Source organism: Panthera tigris, chromosome A2 (assembly GCF_018350195.1).
Source record: "Panthera tigris isolate Pti1 chromosome A2, P.tigris_Pti1_mat1.1, whole genome shotgun sequence".
Lineage (NCBI taxonomy): Eukaryota > Metazoa > Chordata > Mammalia > Carnivora > Felidae > Panthera > Panthera tigris.
The window spans coordinates 121,862,839-121,881,609 of record NC_056661.1 but is presented as its reverse complement, the minus strand read 5'-3'; the positions used below and the strand labels follow the sequence as shown (position 1 = coordinate 121,881,609).

The window sequence follows — 18,771 nt, the reverse complement described above, 5'->3', positions numbered from 1 at the left end:
ATGCTTATTCTTTTACAAACTGTAGGGTCTTTTTTCCCCCATAGGTTGTCTGTAGTTTATTTATTTTACCCTCAGTTATCCACAAAGAAGGTAATAATTCTCAAGAAGTTTTCAAGATGAATATCAAAATTAGTAGTTAACTGGGAAGAAAAAGCAGTTGAGGTGGGAATTATGAAAATGTATGTGTTAATTTTTAATCATTTTGTACTAACTTAAATCAAGTAAATATATTATGTTCACTAATCTTTAATTCTGACTCCTGGCTCTTTTCTGAATTCTGCTGATGTGGGTACTCATATTTGTCTTGCTTTAACCCTGCTCCTATCTAAAATTTCTAGTTTCATTTCTTCAAAGGGAAATGGGAACTTAAAGATACTCATGAAACAAACTCAGGGCAGAATCCCTCTAAATTTTTATAGTTGTTTCCTTCTGTCTCACACTTGCCACATAAATCATTGAATTTAGGTACGATAGGTAAACAGTTACATTTTTGTGTTCCTATTTTATTGTTTTATATCATATTTAATTATGTAATCATAATAACAAGTGCAACTTGTCAAAACAGGGTTTGGGGTAAACCACACTGAAACTTGTGAGTATTGATTCAACTAGTAACAAAAGTGAGCTGAGGGTCCCAAAGGTTGGCTAGCAGTCATGGATGTTCTGTCATGTGGGCATTGGGCAGTACGGTTTACAGAAGGGATGGGAAGCATCAGTGAATCTCAAGTTATTGAAATGGAAGTCAGTTAAGAGAGCTTCAAATATGCAGTGGCTATCAAATTCTAATATACATCAGAATTGTCCGGATTGCATGGTAAAACACAGATTGGTGGTAAAATCCAGAGTTTCTGGTTTGGGGTGATTGGGGTAGGATTTGTATTTGTAACAAGCTGACAGGTGATGCTACCTCTGATGGTCCAGGGAACACGCTCTGAGAACCTTGGATTACAGCCAGTTTTGGTGGCGTGGATGGGGAGAGGTCTTCTCAAAGATCAGCAAGCATAAGGTAGAAGGCCAGGTGTTACCTTTCCATCTGTCTACCTACCCACTTTCTAGTGGAGAGACATCAGGTTTTCTGTGTGTTCTCTGTGTGTTCTTGGTATTGCATTGAAATTTTTAATACATTTTTTTCTGTGTCTACCCAGAAACTTTATGTGGAATTTGGGGAAGAATACAATGAGGGCTTTTAAAGTCTTCATGTTTGTTGTTTTTTGCTTCCTGGAAAAAAAAAATAAAACTACTCGTTGGCTTTTTTTTAACCTTTCTGGGCATGCTGCTCTCAAATCACATGTCCCCCAGTCTCCTCGCAGGAAAAAAAAAATTCTGTCTGTCAGAAAACGTGTGTTTGGCAACAGCTTGCCAGCTGCAGGGCGGAAAGACAGCGATGTGGGTGTGTTGTCAGCAAGCTGAAGACTCTGTCTGAGAAAGAGACAGATTATCTGATTGCCCTGTAATCTCCCTTTCAGAACTGGCTGACGGAGCTGGAGATCTTTGCTATAATCTTCTCAGCTGCCATCCATGACTATGAGCACACCGGAACCACCAACAATTTCCACATTCAGACCCGGTGAGGATGTTGAATATTTGGAGAAGAGGCAGGAGGGGGCAGGGACCGAGATTGAGAAGTCAGAAAGGTGTTAGTCACCTTTCTTTTGCATGGTTGCTCTACCTTGCGTTTCTGAAAAAATCAACTTTTCGACAAGATATCAGCCTGGTCAACTTTGACCAAGATTTAGAATTTGAGAAGCCATCTGCTCCCAATTCTCATATTTTACTCACATCAAATATGGATATCCTTTTCTTCTCTATTCTGATGCTAGCTCTTTGTTTACTTATAAAGGGACTATGCATACTATTTGTACTAGGCGGTAGAACAGTTCACATAAGGGTGAAGATGCCAAGTAGACTAAATCAGCGAGCATGGGCCAGGCTTGGGGTGTTTCTGTTGACACGAACAATACCTGAGCCTTCTTGCCCTATGATCTCCGGGATTCTGGGGAGGCTCTTCTTATCCTTCTCGATTTTATCCCTGCTCTGTTGAGTGCTTGCATTGCTCCCTCACATAGGGCCTGAGGAGCTAGGTTGTCTCATGTAGACCTCCTTGCTATAGACAACCTATGTACCCACTGTAATGAACCTCTGTGGGGAGTATTAAATATGGGTCCAAGTGCTCCACTCTGAACCTCTTTACTATAACAGATATTGCTAACTTTTTTTTTTTTTAACGAAGCTTCACATTTTTCCTTAATATTGCTCTCAGCACAGAATTCCAGGCAAGCAGTCCCAGTCAATTGTCTTTTCCATTTAGGATGAAACTTTATCTGTCCTGTCCTGGCCCAAGAGCTCACCTTCTCTGAAGACAATTATATGGAACTCTGACAGTAGGGTTAATAGGGCCTTGGCATGGGAATCAAAAGAAGCTAGAATTTGGGGAAAGATGGCATGGCTAAGAGGAAGAACGTAGCAGGGAGAGATGAGAATTTAAACCAACTAAATACTTGCTGTTTCACTTGAAAAAGCAGGTGCACACTCCAGATAGGATTGTGTTCATTAAATCAATTGACGTGTATTTAATGAACCCAACACTTAATTATGGGGTATACAACAGAAGACAGTACTGTCTGATCTCTGTTCAGAAGGGGAATTGCAATAGATAGCAGCAGACAAAGGGACTTAAGCCATTAGCTTCATTGTCTACCTCCTGCTTCTTCACATAGAGGAGCCTCAGCTACTGGGAAGCAGCCTTTTGTGGTTCACTTGCAAGGTCTTTAAATATAGGGAATTCCTCAGAGCAGCTCTGCTTAGTGGATGTCTATGAGTGGAGCTTTGCTCTGAGGACAGAGGCTGTGGTGAATAGCACTTGCTGAAGGAAGAGAGGTGGGTGGACTGTACATGGGTCTTTGCTGGAGACCAGTGTTAAAACCAATCCCAACTCAGAGGAAATGGCTTAATTACAGCAGCTGGACATGAGCTTAATGTCACAAAATATACGTCAGTTAGAGCCTGACTTAAAAGATATAAGACCAGACCTTTCACCACGAGATTTGTATGTTTTGTGTTATCTCCATCGGAGTGGGGATATTCCAGTGGGTTCAGGTATACTTCATTTAGAATAGAATTTAAACATTGGCTTCTTTAATAGAACTTTGTTCAAAGCATCTCAGCCCATGTGATCCCTGCACAGAAAACTAAATCTGTGACCTGGTTCTTTGTCCTTTGATGGTATGTTAAGCCTAACACTTTAAAGGTATGCTAGATATATCCCAAAGTGTGGCCAACGACAGTCAGCAGTTATTGTGGGGAGCAGTGGCTGAATTTTCAGAAGACCTTGCCTTTATCCCAACCCTGACACTTAGGTACTATGGGGCTCTGTGAAGTCACTTTAGATCACTGAGACTTGGCTTCCTTGATGAGCAACAAATAACCTGTAATAATCTAAGATTTCATTAAACTGAAGATATTGAAATAGTAAACACACAGCTCTGTGTTTGGTGCAATGGTCTGTAAGAAAGTGACTAAAAACTGTCGTATAATTCTTATCATCTTTACTCTCAATTTTACACGTATGACTTTGACACGGCAAATTTTAAGATCAAGGCACTACCAGAGGAACTTGGCACACTGTACCTATCAAGTGGTATGTGTTAAGAGAATTATAATGATAATAAACAAATTCTTTCATTGAATAAAATTTTTAAAAATTAACGTTATTCCAGAAGATACAAGGAAGTTTGAGTTGACCCATGTTTTATGAAATCACCTTTGCTACTAGTAGAGATAATTGAGATCTGGTTATAGAATAGTTTTCAGAGAATTCTCAGGTTGGATATCACATATTTCACATTCACATATTGACATTAAAATACCCTACATATATCTATTGATAATTTGTAGTGTTTGGTTTTAGCTTTTTGGTTGATATAAATGGCATGGGGCAAAGATAATTATTACATTTGGAAAAAAGATGATGCATTCTAGCTTGAGAGAGTTACCTGAAAAATCTCAGCTGTTTAACATCCTAAATTATTTTCTTGGCTTTCTATTCAGGTCTGACCCTGCTATTCTGTACAACGATAGGTCCGTATTAGAAAATCACCATTTAAGTGCAGCTTACCGCCTTCTGCAAGAGGATGAGGAAATGAATATTTTGATCAATCTCTCAAAGGACGACTGGAGGTAAGGATGAGGCAGGAGAGAGATTTGGAGGCCAAGAAAGGAACCGTGAGGAGAGATGAAATATGCTGCTTTTGGAGAAATAATACCACTTGAAATGTTTATGGCACCCTTTCTTCTGCTTACCCCCACCGCTCACCTCCCTCCCTTTGCTCTCTCTCTTCTCTTTCTCTCTCTTCCCCCCCACCCCGTCTGTCTTTTGCTTAACACAAATATTCAAATATATTATAGGTACTTTGGAAATACTTGCTGTTTGTTACCTTAGGAAACTTGTGTTGCCTTTATCTTCTGCCCCTGCCCCCCCTCCCCACCCCGGGAGTAGAATTCAGTGATTCATCACTTGCATATAACACCCAGTGCTCAACACAAGTACCCTCCTTAATACCCATCACACATTTAGCCCATCCCCCACCCACCTCCCTCCATCAACCCTCAGTTTGTTCTCTGTTGTAAAGAGTCTCTTATGGTTTGTTTCTCTCTCTTTTTCCCCCTTCCTATATGTTTCTTAAATTCCACATATGAGTGAAATCATGTGGTATTTGTCTTTTTCTGACTTATTTCACTTAGCATAATACACTCTAGCTCTATCCACATCACTGCAAATGGCAAGACTTCATTCCTTTTGATGGCTGAGTAATATCTATATCTATCTATCTACATTGATATCAGTGCACACACACACACACACCCACACCCCCCACACACACACACACCACATCTTTATCCATTCATCAATCAGTGGACATTTGGACTCTTTCCATAGTTTGGCTATTATTGATAATGAGGCTATAAACATTGGGGTACCTGTACCCCTACAAATCTATATTTTTGTACCCTTTGGGTAAATATCTAGCAGTACAATTCAGCAAATTCAGTAAAGTCACAGGATATAAAATCAATATATAGAAATCAGTTGCATTTCTGTATATCAATAATGAAGCAGCAGAACAAAAAATCAAGGAATTGATCCCATTTACAATTGCACCAAAACTAATTAAGATATCTAGGAATAAATATTAGCTTCTTAAAATCTGAGTTTTTTATTTAAAATATGTTTTTCACCTTCTATTTGATTTGAACTTTTCTTTAAAACTTTCAAAACTTCCTAAGAAAATTATTTTGACGCTCAAAAAAAAAATCGTGGGTAACTAATTCTAGTGCCTAAATGACATTATGTGTCTTTGAATGAATTTAGGCACACCTGAGTTTGAATATGGACATGGCTACTAGCTATATGACATTTAGGAAGTTACTTAACCCCTTCACACTGTTGTAAAATTTATTTTCTAGAAAATAGATAATAAAATTTATCTCTTGCTTTGGTTAATGTTATGACAAAGGATATAACCCATTTAAAATGCTTAGCACACTTTGTGATGTATATGGCAACCCTGCAAGTCATGTAAATGTAGGTCAGGTGTTTCAAAGATTAGAGGCAAAACCATTTATTTTATTTAAAGTTTATTTATTTTGAGAGAGAGAGCAAGTGGGGAGGAGCAGAGAGAGAGAGAGAGAGAGAGAGAAAGAATCCCAAGCAGGCTCTGCACTGTCAGCACAGAGCTGGACACAGAGCTGGACACAGAGCTCAAACCCATGAACTGTGAGATCATGACCTGAGCCGAAATCAAAAGTCCTATGTTTAACCAACTGAGCCACCCGGGTGCCACCAGAGGCAAAACTATTTGAATCCTTACAGAGTTCTGAATCTACGGTGATGCAAATAGTACTTATATTTTAATTAAACAGTCAGCTGTTTATCGAATATTTTTGTGCTGGCCATTATGCAAAGATTCAGTGAAATAAGCCATGCTGAATGATCTGTATATTCCATGTGTCATATTCCTAATAAATGATTTCCTTAATCCTTACCCTTCACTTATTCCCCATTAAAAAAAGAAAAAAAAGCCCACCTAAAAGGCTCAAGTAGATTAGAAATGTCACAACTAATTAACTGGTTTTGCCCAGAAGTGGCAGAAAGTATAAACAAATTTTTGCTTTCCATTTTTTTACTTCTATGCTTCTCTCTCCACGGGGTGTCCCCGAAAGGGAGTTTCGGACCTTGGTAATTGAGATGGTGATGGCCACGGATATGTCCTGTCACTTCCAACAAATCAAAGCAATGAAGACTGCTCTGCAGCAGCCAGAAGCGTGAGTGCCCCTGTGACCTCATGTGTTTTTATGGGTGTCCGAAGAGGTGCTTGTCCACGTTGTAGCATCTTTGAAGAACACCTTCAGAGAACGTTACTGAATAGTCTCATAAAGTGGGGATGTTTGGAGGAAAGAGCATGAGAATTGTACATATCACAGATAGATTTTCATCAGGTTTGAAATAATAGGACCAGTAACAATTTGCTCCAATTAGAATTTAAAATAATTCTTCGTGGGAAACTAAATCATCAAAGATTCACTCAGCGGAGAGGCCACAAAAGGCAGTGAGTGACTCTTGGGTTCTTGTCTTTTTGAACGATGCGGTCGTTCCAGAGATACTTTTGAGTCTATATGTGAGGTGTGCAGCTCAATAAACATGGAGACTCAGCTGATGACCAGCTCAGTTGCAGGATGAAATGTTGCTTTCCCCCAGTTCAGCTGAAGTGGGGTTTGAGATGGGAGAATAGAAGAGATAAAACAAAGCAATGATTTTTAAAAACTCTGAAAGTTTGATCCTCACGTGTTTGGGTCCTTTGGGTTGACAGAATTGAAAAGCCGAAAGCATTATCCCTGATGTTGCACACAGCAGACATTAGCCATCCAGCAAAAGCATGGGAGCTCCATCATCGCTGGACAATGTCACTCCTGGAGGAGTTCTTCAGACAGGTACCTTGTTGTGCTACTCCTCAGGGCTGTCATCAGTAGATATTTCTGAATTTTCTATTTCAGCAATGCTATAATAAGACTATAGGAACTGCAGTAATTTTCTTTGGGGAGTAAGGTTTCATAGCTTTTTGTTTGTTTGTTTTTTTGTTTTGTTTGGTTTTGTTTGTTTCTTGGTCATGTGATGTCTGACTCTTACCTAAATTTTGATTCTCAGAACATTATGGTGTCTCTATCCTATACATTTCTGTTTGGAAAAAGAAAAAAGTACTTGTTTTTGGCAGTCTTTTGTCAAAATGTCAACTGGTTACTTTCCTTTTTACTCTTTATTTTAATGGGTTGACCAAATGGTAGTTGCTTTTGCATTGTCCTGTAGGATTAGCATGTTAATCTTTAACTCATAATAATTTAGCTGTTATAATTGGTTGGGTTGTTTCTTTTGAGCAGATAAGCCATGTTGTCAAATTCCAAAGTGAGGTGTGGCAATTTGTGGTCAGGAAATCACTAGATGCTGCTGCTTCAATTATATTTAAACTTACTACATCCTAAGACACAGGGTTGTGTTTTCTACAAGGGTAGCCAGAGTCTTTAGTGAGTAGGCAGTACTTTAAAATTAAATTTAAAAAGGGGCGCCTGGGTGGCTCAGTCAGTTAAGCGTCCGACTTCAGCTCAGGTCATGATCTCACAGCTTGTGAGTTCGAGCCCCGCATCGGGCTCTGTGCTGACAGCTCAGAGCCTGGAGCCTGCTTCAATTCTGTGTATCCTTCTTTCTCTGCCCCTACCCTGCTTGTGCTCATTCTTTCTCTCTCTCATAAATGAATAAATGTTAAAAAAAATTTTTTAAATAATATTAAATTTAAAAAAAGGTATACAGAAGTAGAGAAATAGGGGAATAAGTGCATAGTACCAAAAACTGATGTCTTCTCTAGAAGGGCTGCCATTAAAACATCTGCTTTGAGATACGAGGTCCTGAGGTTGAAGGCAAGATGACATATGCAGACTGTGGGGCCTGAATTATAGCCAATTCACATCAGTACAGTTAATTCAGTTCTTGTTACTTCATGAAGGGTGGTTCATGTCATGGACTCAGAGACTTCTGACACTGCACAGAACATTTAGGAAGGCCAGTCTCAACTTTGTCCCATGAACTGACAAGAGATAGGGTCTTTCACTGGTTACTTAATTTTTGGAAGAAAATTACTCCTATGATTACTCTTCTTCTGGGATTCTGGTTTGAATGGGAGAATTGTAGAAGGCATCTATATGTGTGTGTGTTTTCTTCTGAAACTGTACACAGTATCCAGTGATGAGGTGGGACTAGAGTTAACAGCATATTCAACGAAGTCCAGATGACTCTTTGTTGTTTTTTCTATTCCACCTAGTTCGTGGGACTAATCAAATCACTCTTCTAGTTCCTAATGGACTTATCTGAAATTTGTGTTTTAGGACATGGTAGTGGGGAGTGGATTTAGGGGAAGGTTGTACCAGATGTTTTCTTAGGGTCCTTCTGGAATTACATGGTCTACACTTCCTTCATACTGTCTAGGAGTTCACATCAGGATATGCATATACACATGCACCCCTCAGCTGTTATGTGAATACACCAGCAGGTACCCTATTCTGCATTTGGCTGTTTCCTTTTGCAAAGGCATTGGTTGGTCTCTCAGACTAGTTCTCACGGAGAACCTAGTGGTATGTGAGGAACTAGAGCTATATAGGTGTGGCCTTATATATATAAGAATGACTCTGCAAATTCATCCTTAATCAAGGGCTAATTTTGAACCATTTTTCCAGAAGCTCTTTTCCTAATATTAGTGAGAGGATTTTCTGTAAATACCCCCTCTCCATTATCATATGCTTTCTTTGATATTGCTTGTGTAATAACACCCCTAATGGCTAGGAGTATTTAATTTGTAGCCAAAGGTCGGTGATAGTAACTCATATAAGTTTGAGGGAATGAAATGATTCCTTCTTTTAATTGTGAGTGGATATGAGAAATTACTTAAACATGTGCACATTTTCCCCATAAAAGAAACCTTGTTTGCATACACATATGTTTGAATTGAATGAAAACGTGCTAGAGGCAATGTGAAAATAACCTTATTGAATTTCTTGCCCATTGGGAATGGAATGTTAGCTTACTGGACTGGAACTACTTTTTAGTAATTATGATTCAGTAAATTATTTTTATTGACTTAATATTTTAACCCAGATGCCATAAGCCATTGTAAGTAACCCATGTAGGAGAAATGTTGCCTCAGTTCTTAACTATAGATTTTAAATCAGACAGTTCAAATGGGAAATCTCAATGGGACTGTAGAGTCTTTGAAAGTATTACATTTGGAAGTTGGGTTATAATTCAAAATAAGGGCATAGCCTCAGTACTGAAAGACCAGACCTTCCATGCTTTGCTAAAAGAGTAAGTTATATCTTAAGTATTATAACCATATTTTACAAAATCTAAGCTACTGCTTCAGGGTGCTTCTCAATGAAATATTGACTTTAAAGAAGTATAAGTTTGCCTTTTTGGTAAATACATGCTATAAAAGTCTTGAGGTTCATTTCATTTATATTGTTGTTTATTTTTATATTTTGCAAATGTTCTCTACAATTCTTTTAATATCTTCTGTGTCTGTGGTTATTTCTGTGTTATTATTATTATTATTTTAAATGCTTATTTATTTATTTTGGGAGAGAGAGGGAAAAAGTGTGAGTGGGAGAGGGGCAGAGATGGAGAGAGAGAATCTCAAGCAGGCTCTGCACTGATAGCGAGGCTCCATCAATGTGGGGCTCAATCCTATGAAGTATGAGATCATGACCTGAGCCAAAGTCAAGAGTTGGATGCTTAGCTGACTGAGCCACCATATTTCCCCATTTTAATTTTTTTTATTTTTAATTTTTAAAGTTTATTTTACTGAGAGAGAGAGAGGGGGGGGGGGAGAGAGAGAGAGTGCACATGTGTGAGTGGGGGAGGAGCAGAGAGAGAGGGAGACAGAGAATCCCAAGCATCCTCTGCATTGTCAGTGCAGAGCCCTATGTAGGGCTCGAACTCGAACTTGCAAACTGTGAGATAGTGACCTGAGCCAAAATCAAGAATGGGATCCATAACTGACTGAGCCACCTAAGTGCCCCTATTTCCTCATTTTTAATTTTCATTTCATATATTAGTGTTTGTGTCCTTTCTTCTCTATGAAATTAGCTAATCATTTGATTATTTTATTGTTTCTTTTTTATTTTATAATACCTTAATTGAGGTTTTCATTTGTACTAATTCATTTCTTCTGCTTGAGTTTACTTTGTTCTTTTGTTAACTTCCTGAGATGGATGCTTAATTCACTTATTTACATTCTGCCTGTTTAACATTACTAAGACTAGGAGTTTGTCTTTTTCTTATGAATCTTACAGATTCATATATGCAGTATGTTTACAATCACTCCTTTCTAAATATTCTGGAATTTTGGTGTAGATTTTTCTTTTACTCAAGAGTTGCTTCTGATAGAAGTGTTTGTTTATATAATTTCCAGTGGTAGGGTCTTTTGCTTTCTAGTTTTGTAATTATTTGTGGGTTATTGAAATTAAATCACAGAAATTTTTCATTGTTTGGATTTTATTGTGAATCATTTGTCACCTACTGTATAATCAGTGTTGTGAGTATTCACTGCTCTTGAAAAATATATTTATTTTCTTCTTGCAGGATATAAAATTCAAAGAATACTGTATATACCTACCTTATCAATTATGTCATATAGGTATTTTATATATCATTAAAATTTTTTTGATCTTTTGTAGGATGACAAGTGTTTCTATTTTTTTTTCTATGTAGTATGAAGGTTGATTCTATGTTACTTGGTTCTTGGATATTAATAACTATTAGACCATCATAATTTACTGTACCCCTTATCATTATAAAGCCTGCCTCTGTAGCTCATCTAATGCTTTTACCTAGAATTCAAATTTGACTCATTTTAAGAATATGACCCCTATATTTGCATAGATTTTTATGTTTCACCTTTCAGAAACACTTTGGTTTGGGTGTGCCTTTTAAACACTGTATATAGGGGCTTCTGGGTTGGCTCAGTTGGTTAAGTGTCCGACTTCAGCTCAGGTCATGATCTCGCAGTTTGTGGGTTCGACAGCTTAGAGCCGGGAGCCTGCTTCGAATTTTGTGTCTCTCTCCCTCTGCTTCTCTCCTGCTCACACTCCATCTCTCTCTCTGTCTCTCTGAAAAATAAACATTAAAAATAAATAAACACTGTACATAGTTGAAGTTTTTTTATGAGGCGATCTAAGATTCTTTTCTTTTATTATTTGAAATCAGCTATATTAACTGAATATCCATTGAAATGACAGAAATACTTGATCTTAGGTGCCATGACATTTTACATTATGCTTTCTGTTTTTATGGTTTCTTCTTAAATAGTTCACTGTATTGGCTATGCTGTCTGCTTTGTTATGTATTTACTTCTTCTGATGACTTGGAAGTTTTATATTATATTTTCAGTTTTTCCAGTGGCTAACTTGATAATAAAAAATTTTACATTCTCTATTTATTTCGATAGTATCTATTGCTTCCTTGTTATAAAAATTAGTAAACTTCTATTCCTCTCACCTCTTCCCTAGCACCTGTTTTTAGCTGGCTTTATTAACTGGTTTAATTATTGTAGTCTGTCTTTTATTATTTAAATTTAGTTATTTTTTTTATTTATCAAGTTTAAATGATATATTCTTTTTTTTTTTTTGGTTTGTTTTTTTTTTTAATATATGAAATTTATTGTCAAATTGGTTTCCATACAACACCCAGGGCTCATCCCAAAAGGTGCCCTCCTCAATACCCATCACCCACCCTCCCCTCCCTCCCACCCCCCATCAACCCTCAGTTTGTTCTCAGTTTTTAACAGTCTCTTATGCTTTGGCTCTCTCCCACTCTAACCTCTTTTTTTTTTTTCCTTCCCCTCCCCCATGGGTTTCTGTTAAGTTTCTCAGGATCCACATAAGAGTGAAACCATATGGTATCTGTCTTTCTCTGTATGGCTTATTTCACTTAGCATCACACTCTCCAGTTCCATCCACATTGCTACAAAAGGCCATATTTCATTCTTTCTCATTGCCACGTAGTATTCCATTGTGTATATAAACCACAATTTCTTTATCCATTCATCAGTTGATGGACATTTAGGCTCTTTCCATAATTTGGCTATTGTTGAGAGTGCTGCTATAAAGATTGGGGTACAAGTGCCCCTATGCATCAGTACTCCTGTATCCCTTGGATAAATTCCTAGCAGTGCTATTGCTGGGTCATAGGGTAGGTCTATTTTTAATTTTCTGAGGAACCTCCACACTGCTTTCCAGAGCGGCTGCCCCAATTTGCATTCCCACCAACAGTGCAAGAAGGTTCCCGTTTCTCCACATCCTCGCGAGCATCTATAGTCTCCTGATTTGTTCATTTTGGCCACTCTGACTGGAGTGAGGTGATATCTGAGTGTGGTTTTGATTTGTATTTCCCTGATAAGGAGCGACGTTGAACATCTTTTCATGTGCCTGTTGGCCATCCGGATGTCTTCTTTAGAGAAGTGTCTATTCAAGTTTTCTGCCCATTTCTTCACTGGGTTATTTGTTTTTCGGGTGTGGAGTTTGGTGAGCTCTTTATAGATTTTGGATACTAGCCCTTTGTCCGATATGTCATTTGCAAATATCTTTTCCCATTCCGTTGGTTGCCTTTTAGTTTTGTTGGTTGTTTCCTTTGCTGTGCAGAAGCTTTTTATCTTCATAAGGTCCCAGTAGTTCATTTTTGCTTTTAATTCCCTTGCCTTTGGGGATGTGTCGAGTAAGAGATTGCTACAGCTGAGGTCAGAGAGGTCTTTTCCTGCTTTCTCCTCTAAGGTTTTGATGGTTTCCTGCACCAACGCAGCGGTGAGATACCGGGGAGAGAGCTAAATGATATATTCTTACCCCCATCTACAACAGATAAGAAAGCCAGTGTTTATTCATTACCTTCCAATACCATTCCCCATTTTTTTTCATAACATAATTAACTCCTTATTGCTAGTTGTTGGCTATCATACTTCTAAATTGTCCTGAGTTTTTAAATGAGCATTCTCTGGCATGTACGACATGCTGTTTACAAAAGATAAACCTTAAACAATACGACTTGGAAAGGTGGAAAACATATCTGGCAAAAGCATAATTTTCTAGTTTGTTTTTGTCTTGGTTCTACTCACTGCTGGTACTTTAGCTCTGGTTGATCTTCCATCGGTTGGCCAAAGTTGTTCTTCAAGTGGTTTCTTTTAGAAGAACGGATGCAACACATTTTTGTGTACTTGCCAGTTTTTCTACTGCTATTATATTTGGGCCATAGTTTGCTTGCTTTTTTTTTTTTCTTGGTGGGTGGTGGGCCAGGGGTGGAATCAAGCTTTCTTTCCCTGAAGACTTTTTTAGATTTCACTCAAATATGTTCTACCTGTGCATATTGCTATGGAGGGGTTGGAGGCCCTGCTGTAATTATTTTCATGTCTAGGTGATGTATCTTTTTGCTTATGTGCCCTAAAGGATCATTTCTTTACCTTTGAAGCCCACTGACAGAACTGGGATATATTTCAATAATGATTGTTCTGTAATAGCTTTTCTCGGGACCTGGTCTGTTCTTTTCCTCTATAGATTCAGGTTACATTGATTAAATCTTTGAATGCTTTCCTTTTCCATTTATTTATTTCTCTTTTTTAGGGAAAGCAGTTATTCATATGTTGTCTCTCTTTTGTTTCTCTTCCATGTCTATCACTTTTCTTTTAAACCTTCATTAACTCTTTGATCAGGGGTATTTGTGTGGCCTGCTTTTTACACTCCTGACCTCTATGCCCCTTACTGTGTTTCCATCGAGAAAAACTCTTGTTTGTGCAGCTTCGTATGCAATCTTCCTTTATGCAATGGTCTGTTTTTCTTTTCCGTTAGTTACAAAACTATCCTTTGTACTGAGGCTTTTGCCCTTCTTAAAAAATATTGATGTCTTCAGTAAAAAGGAAAGTGTTTGAATAATTCCACATGGGCCAGTAGTTATAGAACCATATAACATTGTTTCAATCAAGTTGAATTCACCAGAAGTACACCTTTCCACATTACTTTCTGCAAATTACTTTTTTTCCAATTCATAAATGTACCTGTCATCCAAAAGGAATTCAATGACCACTATTTTAAAATAGGGCTTTAATCGTTGAGCCTGCTCAGCTCAATTAAATCCAAAAGATGTATGTGATGTATAGATGTGGGTACAGACAAGTCCATGGGATAAGAAGTTGTTTTATAGCTTGTACTTTTTCAGTAATAAAATCCAAACTAATGCTTACGTCTTAATAGTCAAGTGGTTAGTGTTTCCCACCTCTTCTTCTAAACCACCCCCATTAAAATGTACCAAAAAACCAACTTGTATCCCTGCTTCATAGGGAATAAGAGTGGGTTTTACTTGTTTAAGCTGAGATATCCCACAGAACCATCTACACCACAACAGTTTATGTCATAAATCCTCTTCCTTCTTTTTATACTGCCCAAGAAGAAATAGCTCAGGGGTAAATTATTTTTATCATGCCAAGGAATACTCAGAAACAGAGGAGCCATTGTGTCCCATGGGGTGTCTATCCAGGAAAGGGTGCAGAAGGAACTGAGCCACTTCAGGACTGTTCCTGAGACCCTTGGATGTCCCCAGCACCTATTGTGACCCCACCATTCAGCTTCCTCAGACGCCCATTCCTTTTCCTTCCTTTCCTTTTGTGTGTGTGAACCAGCATCCTTTCTCTTCGATAACATGCCTTAGAAAGAAAACGTATTTAGTTTTTGAACTTGGCCTAGTTTTTGAATGACGTTGTTACCTTTCACGTACTATTAATTTATTGGTAGTATTTATTATAATCAGAGTGTATTTGAGATAATAAATTCACTAAATGTTCCTCAAATCTTGACTTAAATATTAGAGATATCTATTAGAAAACAATAATAGTTTTTCATTTATTTACATATATTTTCTCATTATTTAATCCTCATCATAACCTGATGAGATAAGTATTATTATCCATACTTTATAGAACATAAGACTGAAATGTAGAGAAGGAAAGTCAACTTCCTGTGATCACACAGCTAGAGGGAGAAAGGCCAGATTCAAGCCCAAATCAGTAGCCATTAACCTGAGCAAATTCTAGCCTTGTAAAATGAATCAGCACACCTTCACTACTATAAGAAAGCTGTCATATTTTTCCTTTCCTCTAGGTGTGTGACTAAAGTCACGCGGGTTTTAATTTTTTTTATTATTGTTTATTTGCTTTTGAGAGAGAGAGAGAGAGTGTGTGTGAGCAGGGGAGGGGCAGAGAGAGATAGAGACAGGGAATTCGAAGCAGGCTCCAGGCTCTGAACTATCAGCACAGAGCCCGATGCAGGGCCAGAACCCATGAGCTGTGAGATCATGACCTGAGCCAAAATTGGATGCTTAACCAACTGAGCCACCCAGGCGCCCCTGGTTCAGGTTTTAAAAAATCATCTCCCTCATTATTTAGACTCTCGATAGTACTCGCTTATTATAGTGATGGTTTTTTAGTGAGATTGAGAATATATTGGTCAGAAAATTATTATTGTCTAACTTGGTAAACACAAGCAAGTATTTACTCTGTTTCATTTTTTGGTCCACTGTTCATTATGGACTGAGCCCTGTGCTTAAGACCCCAGAGCACTTACCTCAGGTATGTGGCTTTAGGTAGCAACACTAGCAGAATAAATCCGATCAGTCTGGTTTGAATTTGTGTCTTGGCAGGGGTGGGAGGAAGAGGTTCACTGGCTCAAGAAAGGCCACACAGATCGACGAAAACTTGAGAACACACAGGAATTCTGGCTGCAGTTTTAGCTCTAGGCCACAGAACTCTTTGGCTTTTCTTTCCTCGGGCACCAATTGCCGCCCGATGAGGCTTTCTGTACAACAGCATGTGCCTTTGCAGTTGGATGGAATGATTGGACCCCAGAGGGTTTCAGCCTCTTGGTGTCTTTTATGCACAGGATCAGGCCCCAGAAGGACTTATTACATAATGTAATTGTAATAATTATAATAAAGACCAGTGGCCTTTGTGGCAGTTGAAGTTGCTAAATAAAATCTGGGCAACTCCACCTACTGATCTTAATTTACTGTGACCTCCTATTTTTCCAGGGTGACAGAGAAGCAGAGCTGGGGCTGCCTTTTTCTCCTCTGTGCGACAGAAAGTCAACGATGGTTGCTCAGTCGCAAGTGGGTACGTGTTGACAGCCCTCTGGATGGAAAGGAAAAACGGACTGGGGTTGCCTGGAAGTAAGCGCAGATGCTCCCAGTGATACTTTGGCTGGGAATCTGGCTCCATTCTGCTGTGCCATGCTTATGGCTTTGGCTGATTGGGTTGTTAGAGCCCCTCTCCCCATCCTTGTCCCTGGAATGTCGCTGGTTCGTAGGAAGATTAGACAGTGGTGCTCTGCTGTGTCTGTCATTCCCCACTAAGAGCAGAAAGGGCCTCAACTTTCCAACATGGTAAGAATCAGTGACAGGAAGCCCATTGTATTTCAACCTCTCCATTCTGCATGCAACACTGGAAGTCTCCCTGTCATTTCTCCCCAGTGATGCTTCTTCCTTTGGCCCTGTTTCCAGGACAGTCCTATTTCCTGGATGACCTTAATTCCAGGAATGGCTCATTTTAAATGTTTCCTTCTTTTTAAAAACTTTTTAGCACCTTTTTTTAAAATAAAGATAATTTTGTACTGCTAATAACCATAATATATATGAATTACAAAAATCCTTAGATATGAGGGTCCCAGTATCACACATTAATCAAATATCATCAGTGATCTCCACCTTGGAAGAGTCTGAAATTATTCAAAAAATAAATTCAACAAGGATTTACTGATTTTTTTCTACTTGTGTTTTGAATACTATTTTTCATAATTGTTTTCATACTATTGTATTGAGTTTCTATTAGGCATGGGGCACTGCTGGACACTGTACTAGATGGTATAAAAAACAAATACAAATTATAAATGCTATCTGCTCCCAAAGACATTGAGCCAGTATTGGGTAGTAGGCAAGACTTTAGGAAAACAGTGTCTGTTTGAGTGTTACAGTGCTAAGATTGAGTTTTCTATGTGGTACATTCAGGCACAGAATAGTGTCTGTGGACCGTTAGACTCAGAAAGATTTGTTGAAGGGTAATGTTTGAGTTGGGGATTAAGAAAGAAGTAGGCAGGCAGTGTAGGCAAATGGTGTAGGTGAGAGGTGTCTAACAGGCACATACATGGAAGGGCATTCCAAACAAGGGATTAGCATATACAAAGCAGGGAAATTTAAAACAGCCTAGTATGGTCAAGGAATTACAAATAATTCCATATGGTTGGAGTAGTGGGCAGAGTGTACGATGAAGTGAGGGCCGTGTATGGAGAGAAAATCAGGGCGTATCCAAAGAGTTTTAAGTAAGATTTAAAAACATATAAATGGATGCTTTAGAATGAGAGTCAGCAAACTGTAGCTGTGGGCCATATATGGCCTACCACTCAGTGCTGTAAATAATTCCATTATAAGACAGCTAAGTGCGATATTTGAGTACTGTCTATGGCTACCTTTGCACTACAGTGTGAGAGTTATGTAGCTGTCCTAGATTTGGCCCGTAGAACCTAAAATATTTACTATTTGGCCCTTTACAGAACAAGCTTGTCAACCACTGTTATAGCAAGATTTCTCTATCGGTAGCTTGGAGGGTTTTGAGCAAGACTAGAGGCGAGGGAATCAGCTGGGTGCCTTCTGCAGGCTTACAGGGAAGAGATGATGAGTGTGAGAATTGAGGAAGCACATAGACTCTCCAGGAGAAAGGTGGCATATAACATATTAAGGATTCAGCTGGATGCAAACCTAAGGTAAAGGCAGCAATCCAGATTAAGTGGTTGGACCATGGTCCCATTTATGAGGGTTGGAGGGAAAGCTGATGAGTTAGTTCTGGTTTGGACATACTGAGTTTAACTTGTAAGAAAGCAAAAAGGTGAAATAGTATCATGAAACACTTAAGCTTCAGCTTAAACTAAAATTGTAAAAGTATACCTCAATTAACTATAACACAAATTTGGCCATCAGTGTTTCCTTATCAGGATACTATGGGCATTTGGGGCAATCCTTGTTTGGTCAATTGCATTATACGGTTTTCAGCATCCTTCATTGCTGGACATTAAATGCCAAGATCACCTGCACTTCAGTCATTATGAAAACCAAATAAGCATTTGTACCAAACACTGTATTTCCTTGGATTGGTATTTCATTTCCTTCTAACTTTCACATGGCTGCATTAAGGAATGGCGACCAATAGTTTCAGGTCATATAGTTTCTCCTAACATGTCACAGAACACTTGGGTATTTTTGAGCCATTGACACAGTGACTCCAGCCTAACATCAACTGTCTCTCCAACATGGCCATATCTCTAAGGTACAGTTCCAGATCTGACCCCTCTCCCAGTTTCCAGCCCAGTTTCTCCCAATTCTGTTTGCCCTCTGCCATCTGGATGTGTCCCCTGCACCTAATAGTCAGCACATCTAAGTCTGAGCCCAACATTTTTTTCCCCAGTCACGTTTTGTCCCCCCGCCATCATCCCTGTGTTCTCTGCTCTGCTGTGGGAGATCTCCTTGGAGACAGCACCACTACTGCAGCACGTGGACCTGTGCCTCCATCACACATCTGCCTTATGATGAATGACACTGGGTCTCCCCTCCCTTCCCTTCCTTTGGGCTATCTCGACAGCTTCTAAAATGATTTT

General features: G+C 38.8%; 1 protein-coding gene across 8 annotated transcripts in view; it reads left to right on the top strand.

Moving 5' to 3' along the window:
- The window catches only part of PDE1C (phosphodiesterase 1C), a 292,772-nt gene that overhangs the window by 204,326 nt on the left and 69,675 nt on the right, over positions 1–18,771 (top strand). For all 8 annotated transcript variants that reach the window (XM_007090530.3, XM_042969425.1, XM_042969431.1 and 5 more), the window contains 5 exons: positions 1,467–1,567; positions 4,048–4,176; positions 6,220–6,321; positions 6,867–6,987; positions 16,160–16,241. In XM_007090530.3, the coding sequence (XP_007090592.1) occupies positions 1,467–1,567; positions 4,048–4,176; positions 6,220–6,321; positions 6,867–6,987; positions 16,160–16,241 (535 nt within the window). The remainder of the gene's footprint in view (positions 1–1,466; positions 1,568–4,047; positions 4,177–6,219; positions 6,322–6,866; positions 6,988–16,159; positions 16,242–18,771) is intronic.